Source organism: Callionymus lyra, chromosome 12 (genome assembly GCF_982586985.1).
Source record: "Callionymus lyra chromosome 12, fCalLyr1.hap1.1, whole genome shotgun sequence".
In the NCBI taxonomy this organism is placed as follows: Eukaryota; Metazoa; Chordata; class Actinopteri; order Syngnathiformes; family Callionymidae; genus Callionymus; species Callionymus lyra.
In genome coordinates, this window is record NC_141829.1 from 13,408,154 (window position 1) to 13,428,228 (window position 20,075).

General features: G+C 36.6%; 1 protein-coding gene across 3 annotated transcripts in view; it reads left to right on the top strand.

Annotated features, from left to right (window-relative positions):
- Positions 1–1,738: 1,738 nt before the first annotated feature.
- Positions 1,739–20,075, top strand: part of fign (fidgetin) — a 29,643-nt gene continuing 11,306 nt past the window's right edge. The window contains exons 1-2 of one of the 3 annotated variants that reach the window (XM_087804648.1): positions 1,739–1,947; positions 2,551–2,585. In XM_087804648.1, coding sequence (XP_087660774.1) covers positions 2,561–2,585 — 25 coding nt within the window. In that variant the 5' untranslated portion in view covers positions 1,739–1,947; positions 2,551–2,560. Of the gene's footprint in view, positions 1,948–2,282; positions 2,586–20,075 lie in introns of those variants that run through there. The other 2 variants (XM_087804651.1, XM_087804649.1) reach the window with 2 other exon arrangements.

Below are 20,075 nucleotides of genomic sequence, written 5' to 3' on the forward strand. Positions count from 1 at the left end.
TGCAGGACTACGAATCACTGACCAATAGGAAGGACTGTTAAGTAACTGTCTCTTGGATTGACAACATTTCTTGTCGAGTACACAGTTGTGTGTTTACACAATAGCAAAATATGATTTAATCTAAGTTGAATCTACATTTTTAATGTAAAGCCAAACCGTCCTATCTGACTGCAACAATGTTGTTTTCTTTCTGAAGATACTAGTTAAATGCTAGCTAGCCTAGCTTACTGTTAGCAACCCTTTTTCTTTCTATGCATGTCAAGTTGTGTTGTATTATCGGAGATTTCATACTTAACGGGTGGTTGAGAAGGAAATTATGTATGAGTAAGAATCTTATTTTATGCTTTAGAGATAGATGGATGGATGGATGGATGGATGGATGGATGGATGGATGGATTAAATTAAATTAAATTAAATTAAATTAAATTAAATACAATTTATGGGTGGATGGATGGATGGATGGCAGATGGACGTATTACCTACTTACATTGAAATTATTTAATTTAATTTAATTTATTTTAATTTAATTTAATTGATGGATGGATGGATGGATGGATGGATGGATGGATGGATGGATGGATGGATGGATGGATGGATGGATGGATGGATGGATGGATGGATGGATGGATGGATGGATGGTTGGATGGATGGATGGATGGATGGATTAAATTAAATTAAATACAATTTATGGGTGGATGGATGGATGGATGAATGGATGGCAGATGGACGTATTACCTACTTACATTGAAATTATTTAATTTATTTAAATTTAATTTAATTTAATTGATGGATGGATGGATGGATGGATGGATGGATGGATGGATGGATGGATGGATGGATGGATGGATGGATGGATGGATGGATGGATGGATGGATGCACGGACGGACGGACGGATGGGCGGATGGATGGATGGATGGATGGATGGATGGATGGATGGACGGACGGACGGACGGACGGAAGGACGGACGGACGGGCGGGCGGGCGGGCGGGCGGGCGGGCGGGCGGGCGGGCGGGCGGGCGGGCGGGCGGGCGGGCGGGCGGGCGGGCGGGCGGACGGACGGACGGACGGACGGACGGACGGACGGACGGACGGACGGGTGGATGGATGGATGGATGGATGGATGGATGGATGGATGGATGGATGGATGGATGGATGGATGGGTGGAGGGGTGGATGGATGGGTGGAGGGGTGGATGGATGGATGGATGGATGGATGGATGGATGGATGGATGGATGGATGGGTGGAGGGGTGGATGGATGGGTGGAGGGGTGGATGGATGGATGTATTACTACATTGAAATAGTTTAATTTAATTCGATTTAATTGAACAGCTGTAAGAATAATTTGTAATTTGTACAAAAAGAACATGGAAAAAAGAAAATACTGTAATATTCTAATACAATTATAAGTAAGCTACCAACCAAAAAAAATAAGGTTATAAACGCAAAACTCTCATTTTAATTGTAAACTAAACACTGCGGGTAAAGCAATGACGATTCGTTAAAGCTGACGTAAAAGTGTATAATTCATAGCAATAATTTAAAATTCTATAATAAAAATAAATAACTCCTAGACACAATTAAGATGAGTGTCCCTCTTCGAAAGAAAATTATTTTTAAAAAGAAAATCTTTTTTTTATATATATATTATCAATTCGCTTTTTGTCTGGGTCCGGACTGCGCATGTGCGGAGCGCCGCGTGCGTCCTCCACTCAGCGGAGCAGCTGTCCGGGCTCTGGAATTCCAACATGGCAGAGGCTGTGGTCAGTCGTCCGCTCGTCCACTCGGAATGCTTTCAGAGCCTGCTGCGCGGACGCCACGCTTGACCCCCTCCCACCCCACGTATCCTCCTTCTTCTTCTACGACTTTTTTTTTTATTTCTTATCCTTTTCTCGTGGTGTATCGAATGTGTGGATAAACGTCGAGGCTGCCCTGTCACCTCCACAGGTAAGTCCCTCCATCAACAACAACAAAAAACACAAAGTCATCCTCTTCCGCTATCGGTTCGTGTATGTTCGGGACCTCTCGGTAACTTCCGAGTTTCTCCCCCCGCATGCATTTTTAAAAGTTAATCTCCGCGGGCGGCGGGAGGTGAATGGATGAGTTGTCATCGCAAGTATTTCTTTCTCGAGTGAGGGGAGGAGGAGGAGGAGAGGGGGGGCTTCACGCTGCTTCAGACCCTTCCTCTAATGGGCGGCATGAAGAATATGTGTTTTATGTCATCCATAGTCTCATACATGCTTCGTGGAAGTGACACACTCCCTGCAGCTCGCGCTCCCTCCACGAGCCCCTATTCTCTCCTCTTGCAATCCCCCCTCCTCCTCCTCTCCTCCTCCTTCCTCCTCCTCCTCTTCTTCTCCTCTAATCGCGAGTCTAAATGAATAGGAAGAACAAGGAGCATTTTTTTTTTTTTTTTTTTTTTTTCTTCTTTCCAAAGTTGTGAAATCCGATAGCAGAGGAAAAAAGTAATGAGAAGCAACCTTTGGAATTCCTCCTCGTGAAAATTCCCACTCTCTGCTTTTTTCCCCCCTTTCTCTTCTTGTTTTTTAGGCTCGAAGACATGATCACTAGCAGCAGTCTCTATGGTATGTGCCTTTTATTTTTCTTTCTATTGATTGTTGTTGTTTTCATGTGGTTTTTGTCATGTTTATTCGTCATCTGTGTTTGTGAAGTGGATGCATTGAGAAAGTAAAACATCCGAATTATTGACGGTACAAAAAGAAGGTAAATAGAAAATATATATTGTTAAATATATGCATTCATTTGAATTTAATCTCATGTATATGACGAATTGCCAAATTGTAATTTTAAAAATGGATTTATAAATACTATTTACAAGTTAAATTCACTTCAAAATATCTAATTCATGTGTGTTTTTTCATCATTAAATACTATATATATCAGTAGTAATATGTATTGTGTAAGTATACTCATTCATTTGATAATACTTTCATTTACAGAAATAAATACTTATAAAGACGATTCAAATGGAATTTATAACACTATTTACAAGTTAAATTCACTTCAAAATAGTGTGTTTTTTATCGTTAAATACTACGTATATCAGTAGTAATATGTATCGTGTAAGTATTCTCATTGATTTGATAATACTCTCATTGACAAAAGAAATACTTTTAAAGATGATTCAAATGGATTTATAACTATTTACAAGTTGATTTCACTTTAAAATAACCTTTTTATTTACGTTCTTTATCATTAAATACTATATGTATTGTGTAAGTATATGCATTCATTTGATAATACTCTCATTTACAAAACAAATACTTTTAAAGACGATTCAAATGGATTCATTTCACTATATACAAGTTGATTTCTCTTTAAAATAACCGTTTTATTTACGTTCTTTATCGTTAAATTATATACACTGTATATTGCAGTTGTTTAAATATATGCAGAAGTAGATGTTATTTTTTTTATTGCAGTTTCCTCTGAAAATATTTCAGTGTCTATTCCAAATGGCTGGGGCAAGTATTTTGTTGATCCTGTGCAGAGAAAATTAACTTAAATCACACTTTTCGTTTGCATGTTTTGGTTCTTGTAAAGAGGAACTTAACAGCATCGGTTCCTGAGCTGAAGAGTGTTTTTTTTTTTTTTTTTAAATGCCACTTGAAATAAAACAACGGCTCATCCATCACCGCGAATACAGTGTTAAGCAGGGATAACTCGGGTGCTTTAAACAAAAATAAATCTGGTTAAATTGAACATTTTTTAAGTGAGTTTTGGTGAGGTGGAAGTTGTCAGTGGGTGAGTTTGGGGTCCTCACTTAACCCCGGGCGCCGCTGCTCTGCATGGCGAGAAGTGACAGCTCTGTTTACCTCTGATAGGATAACACTCATGATAGCAATCAGACTTGTCGCTCGACATGAATCTCTGAGAGGAATTTGACGACAGATGTTGACCCCCCCCCCCCACACACACCCCACCTCCTCCTCCTCCTCCTCTTCTTCTTCTTCTTCTTCGCCGTCTTCTTCGTGTTTTCATCACTCACTTAACTGGATTTCACCCTCGTTCACACGTTAGAACGCCGGAGTTAAATGATAACAAGGCGAAGCTACTTCTTAGAGGAGGTTCAAGAGAAGCTTCCTTTGCTACATAAAACACTTTTCTGAATTAAAATGTATTAACAATTATTTAAACACTAGTTTACTCTTACAATTAAAAAAAAATAGAACTCATTTAATTCCAATTTTACTGAATCATAAATGTAACATTTATTTTACTTTCTTCTGTCAATATATTATGTGTTTTTTTTCCAGTGTTACCGTCTTTAAATGGTTTTACCAGTTTCCTCTCTTAAAAATAAGAATTATTTAGCAGTTTTATTCAGGGAAAGATGTACAATTTATTTTAATTCCTTCTATCAATACATTATGTATTTTTTCCAGTGTTACCATCTTCAAATGGTTTTACTAGTTTCCTCTCTTGTTGATGTTGATTTATTTTACTTCTATTATCAAATTGGTTTGCCATTTTTCTTTTATTTATTTTTTTTACAATAAAACCTTTAAATAGTTTCCAAAGAGTGCCAAATAATAATCCATAATATATTTATTTCAGGTATATTTTATTTATTTAAACACATATTGTCATATTCAACACACACATTTTGTACCAAATTATATATATTCTAACAGAATTCAAGAATGATTAACAATAATTCCTCTTTTATTTATGCTTAAATCTCCTTTTTTTTAAATTCGAAAGTGTTTTTTTTTTTTCATCTTTAGATCTATTTGTAACGCTGTTTAGCTCGAGTGTGTGTCGGTGCATGTGTGTGACGATTTTCTAAATTGATAGTTTCTCCATCATTTTATTCTTGGTAACACGTTGTTGTCGTATGTCGTGGAACTTCTAAGCGTCACTCTGTCACCTCTTACGATTGCGATTTGTGCATGTCGTGCCTTGCTCAGGGGCAGTGAAGCGACACAACCCCCCGCCCCCCCCCCACAAGCCTGTAGGAGTGAGAGTATCATCCGCGGTGTCGCTGGATGTGTTTGTCAATGCGCGAATCAATGTCGGGATGATGATGTCGAGATTGACCCGAAAATGTATTTGCACTCATGGTTACAATTAACCAGATCATCGGCGCCTCCTGGGGGACGTCTGCGGGGGAACGTTGTAAATTGGTAAAGCGATTATCTGCTAAAGATTGATCCGTTCGTCAGCAACCGACTGGAGAAACCCCACCGGCTGCATTGTTAGCAAATATGTCAAACGACGCCTCTTGGTATTTTTTTTTTGCGCCAGAACGTGGGTCCCAGTGCGACTGGAACCACAAAAAAAACAAAAAAAAATCTTTTTTTTCTCTTTTGACGATTCCATGTCTCCCTGCCGACTTCTCGTCTCCCTGTCTTCTCTGTCTGGTATCTCTGTTGTTTCCCTCGTGGCAGCTCGCCGTGTTATCTCTGTGTGTTTTTTCTCGCCGCTACAATTCTCGCACTGATCTAAGTTGGACTGCATTAGAAAGTGGAGGCAGCGGTCTGTTGCTATACTGAGGGATGTGTTTGCTCTACTGCAAAGATGAAGGACCGTGAATCCTTGACATCCTCCCTTCCCACCCCCCCATCACCACCCCTTCCTCCCACCATCTCATTTAGACACAGCGACTGTCTGCTCCGACTTGTTTTTTTTTTTTTTCTCCCCTCTTTCTTCTGAGTGACAGCATATGGCATGGACATTCTCTTGGCTACAAAGCTTTTCTTCCTGCTTCTATTGTATCTTCTGTTGGATCCTTTAAATTGCTCTGTTTTCGTGTCATCATTTAAAGTAATGGCTGCCATTTATATCAAATGTGGTGTTGCTTTTCCAACGGACCTAATGGGAGAGAAAGTGTTGACCAACGTTGCATTCCTGGTGTAATGGAACATAAATTAATGTTTATGTGTATGGAGTTGATGTGAGATGTGCGTTTTGGAATGAGGTATGATGGGAAAAAAGTCACGTTCATTTAAAAAAAATACATGCATACAATAATAAAACAAACCTTCACAAGATGGGAAGCGAAAAAGAAGGGAAACATTTACATTAATCAATTTTTTCTTCATTTATTCCTAATAGCTGTGTCTAGAAAAGCTCTGAGGTTTAGGCGATCACATATTTGTCCGTGCGTTTGTGTGCTTAAAACTACTTTTTATTTAATTTTTTTCAGTTCAAATAAGTGATTTCTATGTATATTTAACGGAAAAGCAATTGAAAAAAATATATAAAATGCAATTAAATGAATTAATAATCAAAACAGAACCGAAAAAAAAGATCTAATTGAATCCATAAGTCTGAACAAAACATGGCTTTATGACACAAACATTGTATAACGCGCCACTTCTACTGCTGTTGACGCCGATTGTGTTCATCTTTTCATACGCTCTTGCATTCGGTCGTCCTTGCGTTGGCTTTGGTGCGATGATTATGAAACCACGAGGATGTGTTTACTATCTGTTATGCCACGTATTGGCCTTGGAAGTGATGGTTCTCTCGCTCGCTCACGACGACACAAAGTATATTGGTGTGGCCTGTATCCAATATTTAGACAAAATGTTATTCCATCTGTAAAATAAGATCAGGATTTTTTTTTTTAAGTAACGTCCTTGGTGGATGTCGGCGTCGGAGTCAAAAACAACAAAAATAATTTGGTCTTGTAAAAATAAATAATGGTTGATTGATTTTTCCTGATAAGAAGTTTACTGGCGTCTCTCAAGTCTGACATGTTGCTGTTTATCTCGTCGTTATGAAGTATTTTTTCCCGGCGTTGCACTTTGACACATCTTAACGAAAACAGCCACAGAAAGCAATTTTTTATTAGATTTGAATCGAAGCCGTCGACAACTGTTGAAGTTGAACCGAAAAGTAACCGGGAAAGAGTTTGTAGATCATGAGTTATTTTGAGTGTTTTTAAAAAATCCAATTAATGTTGACTCTTGTCCTCGACTAAATTTTGCGCCCTTTCGGTTTTACGACAAAACCTGTTCATTTTCATTTTTTTGAAGATCTTCAAACGACTGATAACCCTTTTTTAGAAGCCATCGCATATTCTGATTCAAAGAAAAGCGGTTGTGAAAAATGTTTTTTTGATATATAAATAAATTAGTTTATATGTTAACAAGTTTTCAGATATTCATCGACAAAAAATTGAACACAAATATATTTTTAAAAAAGGGAACAATATTGTGAGGGGGGAAAAAAATGTATAGCACGACTTTGTGTTATTGAAATGTAGATAAATAAATAAAACTTACGGCGCCCTGACCTCTATCCTCTTCTCGACCTCCCTCACTCAGAAATCAAACATACATTCATTAGGAAAGTGACATTCCTGCAGTTTTATAGTTTCACGCTGACCTTGTAAATGGAGGAAAACGGCCACATGCGGCCCTCGGGCTATGCTTTTATAAAGGGGGTCATTGATGTTGGTCGTAATTCAACACTTTTTACTCGAGAGAAAACAATAAAAAGAGAGAAATATCGTGATAATTCTGCCCGACAGTATAGTGTGTGTGGCCTGTATGCTCCGGCGTGGTGTGTTTAAACTGCTTCTTCTTTTTGTTTCCAACCACGCTGGAACAGAAGCTTTTGTTTCATCTCCGTCACTTTGGATTCCTCTGCTCTCATAAGGAGCCGAGGCAGCTCCTGCGCCTGCTGGGGTTTGGCTAGAATAGACAATTCCCAGGTGGACCGAAGTAGGTTCAGCACCGAGGCTTTTAATCTGGACTTGTAGGAGATTCATGAGCGTTCAGAGATCCGCTTCTGTAATTATCATACCCCCAGTGGCTGCCAGGGAGACGTTTCTCTCTAAATCACTGATGTCCTCATTATACAGCCAACATGACATGTTCAATTATTGCTGGTTATTTACCAAAATAATTGGGCATTTCCTCAGTTCCTCTGGCAGCGAGGAAACGCGTCTGGTTGTTAAGTGATTGTTCTTTTTAGTCACAAATTCTTTGTCAAAAAAATTTTGACGCTGGGGGTCGTTAAGATTGATAAAATGTTTCATGATAAACAATACTTGGCACTGATGGAACAACCCCCTCTTTATCCGGGGGAAAACTTACGTGCGAAAAAACAAAATAAGATTTATCGCCCGCAGTCTTTGACGATGAATAAACGCTCAAGGACTCTAATTAACAAAATGTACATTTCCAATGACTTCTGAATATCGCCGGCACTTTGAGGCATCATTGTGAGCCTGAGTGCGCTTGCTTATCATGCTGTAACCTTGGCGAGAAGAGGTGTTTTTCTCTCGCCGTCCTTCTTTCAAGGTGTTTCTTTATTGCGTGCGGTTGGGGCGTCTTGTATTGTGAGAGAGCGGTGAGCGTCTCACAAGTGGACGAGAGGGAAAAAAAAACTCGATATTTTTTTTCTTTCTTTCAGTGGTATTGAAATTCCACTTGTGTATTAGAAAAAAAAAATAGTCATCAGAATCATCACGCTGCAATAAGAAATATCGGGAATTTAATGAAAACATTTTCATTTATGTGTGACGGAAATGTCGAGTATACTGAAGTGACTGGCTTTATGTTTGAAAAATACACCGGAATGTCTGAGTTTAATACAAGCAAAAAATATGTGATTCAGTACAAACATATTTGTAGCCAATATTACATATTTGGCTTATTTTATTTGTCCATTAAATACTCGATATTTAACATTTTATTTTACCATTAATTGAAATCCACTTAGCTAACAGTATTTTATGTTTGTTTTTTTAGTTTTTATGTAAGAGAGGAAAAGGCTAATACTGAGCGTTGGTAGCTCACTAGTCGGTTGTTTTTTTTGTTAAAAATGGTGGAAAAACCTCAAGTTTCTCAAGTTTATTCTCGCCAAAACACATATTAGATCACCATATTGAAATTGATCTCATAAGATTAATGTATGTATCGTGATGTTCAGGATTAGCATCAATACAAGTTGATTTGAAAAGGCTATGTGTACATGACTAGCTAACCGTTATCATCTTTGCTAAACTAGCTTTTTCTTGCATTCAATTTTACTCTGCTATTAGCTGTTCAAGATATTCCTTAAATTTGCATTGAGAATGTTTAAATAAATGATAAAAAAATTGATATACTGATTCTCCTCTCATTAGACTAACATCATTTTTGTCTTTAACTTTGAAATATATTGTTTTGTTTGATGTTTATATTGTTATTTTGAGTCAAAAGCAAAAACTAGTTACCTGTGTCTAAATGAATGGCTGTTTCTCTCGCGACATTTACTGATTTAATCGAACTTCTAAACAAATCCTATTCATGTTGCCACTTAGAAACTGGACGGACCCACTTTTTTTTAACCTTCTGGCATAGTCTTACACTAACCTTTCTCTTTCTTATATCCTACTGTCTTTTGATATTACCCTCCCCTTAATATTGTGGAAACGTAAACCATTATTGATCAATTAACATTAAAGCAACACAATAATTCTCTCTCTCACACACAAACAACTAACCTTAAAATGTCTAAACTGAATGTTTTATTTTTAAAGTGATAAAACTAATTAAATCTAATTTAAAGGTCACTTGATAAAACATATTGATATTATTTTCTCCAGTACCCAGGTATAATCATTGAGTAAAAATAAAAAATAAAAAATATATATATTCAAAAACAGATGTAAAGTCGTGTATTTATTTACATTATTTTACATGATAAAATGTAATGATAGTAAAAGGATGTTGTGATCGAGGACATTGTACGTTTCATCTTTATTTAGTTGACTATCTATTTATAAGTGTTTAAAAACACTCGGTGATGACGATATAACTTTGACTAAACTGGGTCCATCAGAGTTGCTCACCCAAGCGAATGAAGGCTATTTTTTAAAGTTTTTTTTTTTTGGAAAGGGGGGGTGACGGGTGGTCATTCATCCTGTGTGGAGTCTGTCACCTGACTTTAGACTGGCGACGCTCCAGGTCCTGGCGGGGGGAGAGTCCAGTGCCAAGGAAGCGAAGTGGACGGGTTAAGGTCTGCCTTATGGTGTGAAGTGGAGGAGGCTGGAGTGGGGTGAGGATAAGGCGGGGGGGCTGCACACGCTGCCATGTATTTTTATGATGCGAGCACGGAGCCAGACAGCGGGTGTCTGCGGCGACACCGTGACACGAGCACAGCTGCCGGCGTCGAAAAAAAAAAAAATCAGGTGGACTTTTATATCCGCTCCGTCCACTAATAATCCTCTTTTTTCTGGACCATTTTTAACTGTCATTTCACCTCCGTCACTCGGCGCTCGGCGGCTCCAGAAATGTGTTGTCCGGCCCATCTGGGATGGTATCGGTTTAAATGAGGAAAAGCAGAGCATGTGGTTGAGAAGAGAGGACTCGAGAGTTCAGTATCATTCCAAAGCTTTATGAGCGTTGACACGTCTTTGGTGTTCATTAACAGGAATCACCTCCGGGAGTCGTGTTGACGGAGCACGCTCTCAAAAAAGCTGTTTCACTGTGAAGACCAGCAAGACAAACTGGAGTTAAATCTCCTAAAAGACGTGTCCTTGCTAAGCCTCTTTAACTGCCATATAAAAAACAGTATTTTCTTCCATTTAACTCACAGCTTAAATTCAATATATTTTAATTTAGTACTGTTGGTTTATTTTAAATAAGTATTAATAAACATTTTGGTTGCAACAAACAAATAAAAAAAGATGATTAATCTTCACCATTTAATTTCAGTTTATTCGACAGTAACACCTTAAACGTAACCAACTACATTATTAAATTAAATTGTATGAATATGAATGAATATAGTTACATTTTTAAAGACCAAACTATTAACTATTAACTATTTTTTTCTCAATTAAAAACACCAAAAGAAGCAGAAAACTAACAATCAAGTCATGCTCATTTTCTTACTTATCCACTAGAATATAATATTTGTATAAAAACTATGACAATATAAGTACAATAACATGTTTAAATAATTTCAACATTATTCATAACCTTGTTCTAATGCCTATGTCAGACATTGTACTCTAAAAAATACTGTAAAAAAACATTAACAACACATGTTTGAATATAAACTGCACTTTAATTAATATATTTTGGTACAATGTTGTATTTAATCACACATTATAAACACAATAAATAATGAAAAGAAAGTCACAGGCACCTTTTTGGCTGCATCTTTATGCTGATGGAGTCAGAAGTTTTCAACTATGAATTCAGTTTTAACTGTATAAGTTCAATTGTTCTACGTTTTTGCTTTGATGTGATAGAAGTTTCATGATTCTAAAAAAAAGTTTCTTTGCTTTATCTATTTTGGATTCACGTCTTTGTTTGCAACTTTTGGTGTTCACTCGGGCATCGACAGAGACCTCATTCACTCCAGGATTATTTTCAACCTTGTATCCCCGCGTGAAAAAACAACAACTTTTTTTTGCCTAATGCGTATTAATTCACAGACTTTTGAAAAGCAAAAGTTTAGAACAATAGTGGGTTTATTTGAGCAGAAACTCAAACCCTCACTGCATTGTCTCTCTCACATCTTTAAATGGATCCCAGGAGTCCTCAGCACTGTTGTTTCCATTATTCATTTTCAAAAAAAAAACAACTTCCATGCAGCATGGAAAGGCTAGAGGGGTGAACAATAATTTTATGGCTGAAATACAGGAAAGAAAAAAAAAAAACGGGAGGAAAGACGCGGCTTTATGCAAAGCATGTCCTGCCTTGGGAGCATGTGTTGGAGGCGTGAGTCGTGGTTTCGGCGTGAGTCTCTGTCAGTCTGTCAGTTGCTTCTAATTCGGCTCCCCGGAGGTACCTGTGGGAGACCCCGTCCGGCACCCAGTCGGCATCCGCTGGCGGCCAAGTGGTTGACAACAGGTTCCCAGAGAGAGAGGGAAGTGTCATCGCACGAATGTAATCCGGTGACAGATGACTGGAGACGTGTGGCCTGCAGACACCGGGCCCTGGTCTCGGCAGACTCGCGAGCCGGCATCACTGAATACATCGCACAACAAAGATCAGGATGAAGCGGATGCAAATCATTTGGCATGAAAAGACACAAAGCGTCCACGAAAGGTTGTCTTTGAAAAAAAAAAAACAGGGCTGAGGGAAGTGAGGAGATGCGAGAGAGAGAGAGAGAGAAGCCACGAGGCTCCGGGCGGCGTTTTTTTTTTTCTAGGCCACGGGTCATGTGGGTCAGTGTTACACTCCCCGCGGCCTCGCTTCAACCCTCTCCGTCCGCAAATAGAACATGCAACGTCACCCCGGCCTGCAGGGAGGTAGATTCCAGACCTCGGGCTGCACATGTGGAACCTGTTTTGGGGGGCGCTTGACCCCGAAAACCATTGAGCTCTCCCTCTAAATTGAGTTCATGCAAAATACACCTTCGTCTATTTCCTTTAGCGATGAGTCACGCTGAGGTCCTTTTTGTTTTTTTGAAAACATATCAACGTGGTTTCATTGAAGAACTGGAAGTAAACCGGGTCACACCGAGAAGGTCTTCTTTAAGTATCTCCGGTTCTTTCTGTGCGTGTCCTTCGTGTGCTTCGAGTGTTTCCAAAACACAGAAATTAAAGCTTTTCTTGAGTGTTTTCTTAACACCCCGACTAGCTGGGAATCCAGCCAGCGTATTCACTGGGACTCATATTTTGTAGTTCTTCCCCTTTTTTTCAAACTTTTAAATAATTTTTTAACTGTTTGTGACTTTAATTTGTGTCCTCTATGTTCTTAAAGTGACTTTTAATATATAGTATCGTTATTGTTGTTACATACCAATTCTTAGATTAATAAATAGAGGAAATATAATTTGCTTCTCAGTTTCTCCTGTGCTTAAGGAACCATTGGCACTTTTCTCCGGTTATCAATAACAATGATCAGGATTTTTTGCAAATATTTATATTCAAACCATTTTCTTACCAAATAGATGTTATAATTTGTGTTTGGGGAAATACATTTATCTTATTTTCTCTTCCAAACAACAAATTCAGCTGTTTTACTTAAATATAAAGATGTATATATGGAAATACTTAAAATATACAACGATAACATCCAACAAGAGATCTTTGATTGAGTTTTATATACATATGTAGGACTCACTGTGATGTTATTATCTGATTTACTAGCAAACTATTGGAAACGATTTAATAATACATTGATCATATAACCATGTTTTTATTCTGCAGTTACTACTGATTTCACATGACTTCATTTTCTACCGAACAAAAAAGCTTTTGACTTTCCATTCATGAGAAATCTCTGCAAAAAAACTCTTTTAACACAAATTGTTTATCTAATAATAAGCGTCATTTATATTCCAATGAGTTCACAGTCAATAAATAAGTTCAATCTATTTGTACAATACCAAGCATGTTGTGGCTTTTTCCTGAAATCTGCTTTTAGAGAAAATTCCTTTTTTCCAATGAAATATTTCAGGAACTGGACAAGCCAGCCATAATAGGTATGTAGATGGAGGGGAAATGGCTTTGCAGGATTAAACTTGTTTTTCTGCATATATATCTCAGGAACTACAGTTACATTTTTCCCCCCAAAACCCTTGTTTCTTTCTCCTGTGCAGATAAGTCAGAAAAGCGGATTATTTCATAGTCCTTGTGTTCGCACAAATACATGCAGCATTGTTTATCCGCTTGTTCCTCAAATGATTTTGAGATGAAAGAAGTGGAACCAAAGCGTCTCGTCTTCACCTGGATGTTACTCATCGCTACTGAAGTTCTATTGGATGGTTAGAGTTTAGGTGATTCATCTTTCCGCTTGTTTCCTGAATGACAAGGTTGTTTTCGTGAATTTGTCCTCGCTGTTGGTGGCGACAACATTTCCTGGATGACTATGTCAGGAAGGACGAGTGTGTTAATCTCCAGACCATCACTTGTACAAGAAAAATAAGCGATACAGTTTTGAAAAAAAGAAAACTAAAGATAGTTCTACAAATGGTGTATATTGTTACATTGTATATCACAGCTGTATGGATAGTTTAGACACTATTGGGTCCCCAAATTGGATAGATAGATAGATAGATAGATAGATAGATAGATAGATAGATAGATAGATAGATAGATAGACTTTATTGATCCCTCTGGAAAGGGAAAAAATCTAAGTATAAAGAAAAGTGGATGAAAGAAAAATAGAGCTGTCAAACATTCAATATTCACCGGCAGACTGAATTTGTCTTCACTGAATGTCCGTATATCGTAGTTTAAGACTGGAATCATAATATCTATATCTTATATAATGACATTTACGGTGTGCTGCTCACTTTTATGTCTCGAAGGTTCCACCGTCCGGGATATGAATCAAGGGGATATTTTAGGTTTTAATGCATCTCGGTATAGCTAGAAACCCACTTTGTGGAGGTTATTTTTAGGTGTTTTTGCATCACTTTTGGTGAATGTTTAGAGCTACAACGTTTGTAGGCTTTGAAAAAAAACTCTCACCACAAATAAAGAAAGCACAAATGCTCAAGAAAGATTGCAATCAAATATCATAAAGGAAAGGATTGGGAGTAAAGACACAATGGTAATGAAACGACAGCGAGAGCGACCGTGATAATCAGTTGAGTTGGTTGTTTGTAGTTCCATGTTGTTGTTCTCCTGCTCTGTGGCAGCGTAAATGAAGATTTAATAGCTGGATAAGAATAGTTTCTCTCCTAAAGGATGCTTTTGTTTGCCTGTTGTTCTCCGTCTCTTGCTGACAGCTTTGATGTGTTCGTGCCTATAGATGTTTCTACCTGACCAGTGCATGTTCTTAGTAGTTTTCCTTGTTGTACGGTAGTTAATGTTGTAGAGAAGGCTTTCAAAAGGTATATTTCAACATATTTGTGTGTTTTTAAACATACATTTAAACATCTGTTTATGTTTTCACACTTTCTTAAAGTTGTATTTTAACATTTGTGTATGTTTTCACATATTTATAAATGTATATTTTAACATCTGTGTATGTTTTAACTTATTTATAAACATATTTTAACATCTGTGTATTTTTTCACTTATTTATAAACCTATTTTAACATCTGTGTATGTTTCCACATATTTATAAACATATTTTAACATCTGTTTATGTTTTCACATATTTATAAATGTATATTTTAACATCTGTTTATTTTTTAAACATATTTATAAACATATATTTTAACATCTGTGTATGTTTTCACATATTTATAAATGTATATTTTAACATCTGTGTATGTTTTCACTTATTTATAAACATATACTTTAACATCTGTGTATGTTTTCACATATTTATAAACATATACTTTAACATCTTTGTATGTTTTCACATATTTATCAACATATATTTAAACACCTTTGTATGTTTTTTTTCAAATATTTGATGATATGACATGTTTTAACATCGGTGTATATTTTTAACAGTACTCGACACATATATTTTAAAAACATATATTCCCTTTTACTTTAGTAGTATTTCAACATTTTCATATGTTCAAAACATGTTTTTAAATGTATATTTTAACATCTTGTGTGTGTTTTCACATATTTATAAATGTATATTTTAACATCTGTGTATGTTTTCACTTATTTATAAACATATACTTTAACATCTGTGTATGTTTTCACATATTTATAAACATATACTTTAACATCTTTGTATGTTTTCACATATTTATCAACATATATTTAAACACCTTTGTATGTTTTTTTTCAAATATTTGATGATATGACATGTTTTAACATCGGTGTATATTTTTAACAGTACTCGACACATATATTTTAAAAACATATATTCCCTTTTACTTTAGTAGTATTTCAACATTTTCATATGTTCAAAACATGTTTTTAAATGTATATTTTAACATCTTGTGTGTGTTTTAAGTATTTTAAAAAAATATTGAAACAACTGAGAATTTATTTTAATAATTTTAAGCGTATATTAACATCTGTGTATGTTTGTAACATATTTTAGTTTGTTTTATATATATATATCTATATATATATAGATATATATATTTAAAAAATCATTTAACTGAGCCAATTTTGTTGAACTCAACAAAACCATACATTTTAAGTTCTGTTTGCGCAATTATCAAATCTAATAATTAATAATAATAAAGGGGTCTAAGTCGGTAACTACTACAACATTATATATAGTCTATTAGTATCACTGCTTACCGTGAATGGCTTCTCAACATCATGCTGTAATCCTGCTCATGACGCCAATCGTGCAATTTTTATTTTGTCTTCTTTTACTTAAGGTACTGAAAATCCATCGATTCCGCCGGTCGCAGGTACATCGTTCACACTTTTTTGAGGTTAATTCATTCTTGCTCGCCTCACACCAGCCATAGACGGGCGAGTGTTGTGATTCTGACTCTGTCCATTTCCAAGTATACGAACAAACGATCGCTTCTCTATCCTGGGAATTGAAATCCATCGGTGCTGATGAGTGTGTTCCTGTCCAAGCGTTTGGACCAATAATGCCATTATGCTGTTCTCTTGTCCTGCGAGCCACCGGACACACCGGTGACCCAAGGTTGTGTTTATTGATGAGCAGGATTTGTTTCTTAATAGAATTGTGTCCAATTAATTAGCATTCTGACTTGGTCAAGCTCCGAACCTGCGAATGCAGCACAATGTCGGACAATCATTAATTCAAGCGCAGGACGGAGGTCCTCATTAAAATGTTGTGAGGATGTTTCAGGAAGTTTGACGTACTGTGGAAGAGATGTGTTTTTTTTAAATACACATTATTGAACAAATCCTGGATGAAGTGTTTCAGAAACAAGTCACCTTTTACTTTTAGCTTTTAACATTTATCAAATAAAAATAGAATTATATGTTGCCAAACAACACTGATCAAGTATTTTATTGCAAATTGTCAGTTTTTACAATTATTTATTTTAATTAAAAATTGAACTCTCGTGCACCAACATTTCCACAAGCAGCATTTTTCTTGTTTTTGTCGCTTCGTGACCCTGGTCTAGTATATAATAGTTAATAATAGATACTTACTTACTTCTGCCACAGAAGAAGAATGAACACATTGTGACACATTTTTATCTACTTAAAATGATTAATTTCATTTTGTCATGTTGAGTCATTTATAACAATATAATATTTATAAACATTATATTTACTTAGCTCTTTTTTGGGACACCCAAAGATGACTTATAGTGTTTATATTTGAACTTACTTCTGAATAGTTTATGTAAAATTGATTAAAGGAAAATATAGTTAAGTGTCTTAAACTAGCCTAAAACACTGCTGGTATACAAAACAACCCCCTCCCAAAAAACTCAGAGAGAAATTTCAGGTGTATTATGGGCTATAAAACTGCCTTAAGGAATTGAAATGATGTTAATCACCTTTATTTAATACGTTTTCAAGATGGTTCAAAGGTCATATAAATTAGAATTCTGTCCCTCTTTGCACCCCTTACAATTAACAAGTAGGAAGTGGATTCTGAAATTGTATTAAGGTTTGGTTTAATGATTCATTGTCCATTTTAAAAAGTAATTTGTTTTAAAGTATACAAACATTTACCTGCTATAATTCTTTGAAGACACGGGAAGTCAAAGGATGATATTCTCGCATTAGTTTGGCATCTTAGTTTTCTGAGCAGGAAAATAAATACTCAAAAATGTAGTGTATTCACAACACATTATACAGACAGTGGAGAATCATTCAGTTGACGAGATGACAGCATTTCCTTCCAGTTAATTTGTGGAAAATTGGAATCCTAAATCTGAGAATCCTGTCGGTGCGAGACACATCCTTCCACCGTCAAAGTTTCCCTTCATGACTTCACCACTTCACTCCAGTAACTTTTACTAAAGGATCTGCGAGAGATTTCTATTCGATATTGACCCAAGATTGCTTCACTTCTCTCATTTCACCTTTGCGTCTGGCCCCTGGTGTACGAGTGACCTTCATCGGGACAAAAAAAACTAACAAAAAATAAAAGTTACATCCTCTTCACTGAGTTGAATCACTTCAGTTTAAACTTTTAATCACTAGAAAACGTTATTAATGTCTCTATTGTTTATTTCCCCGGTGAGTTTACAAGTTATACATAACTTTCTTTGAAATTTAAATAAGAAAACAGACTCCTTTTTATATTTTTATAATTATGAATTATATTGTTATATTTGGCTGAATTTCATTCAGATCCATATTTAAATGATGCGCTAAATTACTTTTATGGTTTATTTTGAATATTGATTTAGATTTATTTAAGATATTCGATTTGTTAATGAATTGAATGTAATAAATAAAGCTTTTTTACACTTTAAAAGAATATTTTTGGTTTGACCTTTGCTTGACCCGTCTTTGTTAAATGCCAGATGGTTATAGAATAAAGGTCATCTCATAAAATATTATATCTTCAAATGAATAGTTAATGGAACAAATAAAATGCATTCAATTAACAGAAAATGGCCAAAATTCACAGTGGAACCACAGCCAAAAAACTCAAACTTGAACAAACAAAATAGCAAAAACCTGTATGAATCTTATTTGGACGATAGAATACACTCATTTACTAAAGTATTCGATACAATATGTTCCAGTGACAATGCTATTGTTGGGGACACTGAATCTTCGTGACGTCTTGTGATTGTACCACCCTCTTTTCGTTTAACTAAACTGACTGACAGCCAAAATCTTTTTTTCAAACATCAGCTTCTGTATCCTCTCGTCCTCAGTCATCTTTTCCTGTTTCTTTGGCTGCAGGGGAAATATTGACTGCTGCCATCTCATTGCAACACAAAAATGAAGAAACGCTGTAAATATTTGTATGTTAATTGTAAATAATACATTTAATTAACCATTTTACACACACTTTAGTAGAATATAAACCATGAAAGAACTGTGATTAAAATAAAATGAGATTTGAAAAGCCACTAACTCTGAGGAAGCTTCATGAAGTAGTGTCATTATTTTCTTGGCGCCACCTACTGACCTCTGAACAAGATGACACTGTTTCATGAAGGTTCATCTCTATAACGTACCCCTACCATAGACCCTCCCCCCTGCCCTCTAGCCTACAGTCCAGCCTTAACAATTTATAAATTTGGATGAAATTGTCCTTGAAAAGCTGCAACTATTGTGGTCAGCCTAACTCATCGTCCATTGGTTACACGATATTAAACTCTCCTCCTCCTCTCACCTGTTTAACACGCCTATAAAGGCTGATGGTTGAAACTGGACCAGTGAGCAAAGGTAATACTTGCTGACCGACCTCCCGGAGTCCACACCATTAAAAAGCTTCATCATCGTAAACGTCAGCTCATGTTAAACGTGAAAGATTACTAAAACAAATAGGTGGTTTCATTGCTTGTTTGATATCCGGGAGGAAAGCGGGGATTATGGGGAAAAACTCTGTAGCAGGGCCACAGGCTTTGTCTGTTAGCACTCCCCGTAGAGGCCAGAGTTCATAGAAACGCTGCCTCTGTTCTCTACAAGCTTCCTCGAGTGCTTCTCCTCCACCGCCGTGTTCTTTTAACTAACAGGCCAATTGAGTATTTGTCAGTATTTTTTGCGCTACAGAGCAGTGCCAAGCCCGTCTCCTGTAATTGTCTTGCTTGTGTGTGTGGAGGGCCGTTTGTTTAGCATTCGAGAGGATTTGGCTAAATTAAGCGGAGTAATGGAAGATGTGACCCCGAGGGGCTCTCGCTCTGAAGAGTTGTGGTTTAATGAGCATTGCCAAGACGTGGAAACGACGGCTCCAAAAAAAAAAAACTAGTGAGGAAAAAAAGTGTTACACCGTCGCCTCGGGCCGTCGCACTCCAGCGTCTCCTCTGCCCAGAAGGTGGCAGATGTTTGCCGTTTTTTTGTCGGATCGTTGGTTCGGTGTTGAATGAAAATCAACACGGGTTAGCTTGTGTTGACCAGTGTGTGTTTCCGACTCGAGAAGTGAATCGGAAATACCAGAGCAGACTCGGAGATAATGAACTCGCGTACCCACGAGGTTGAGGCTGAGAGACTCGACCGTTGTTTTTCTCAGGGTTATGTTTATTTATTATTACGTATTCATCCGATAAGTCATATAATAGCTGAAGATACAGCAACGTTTACATCATATTAAGCTTTTATGGTTACGTTTCCCCTTAAAACCACATATATAAAATCAAGTAATCTAATTATGACAAGCAGGAAATCACAG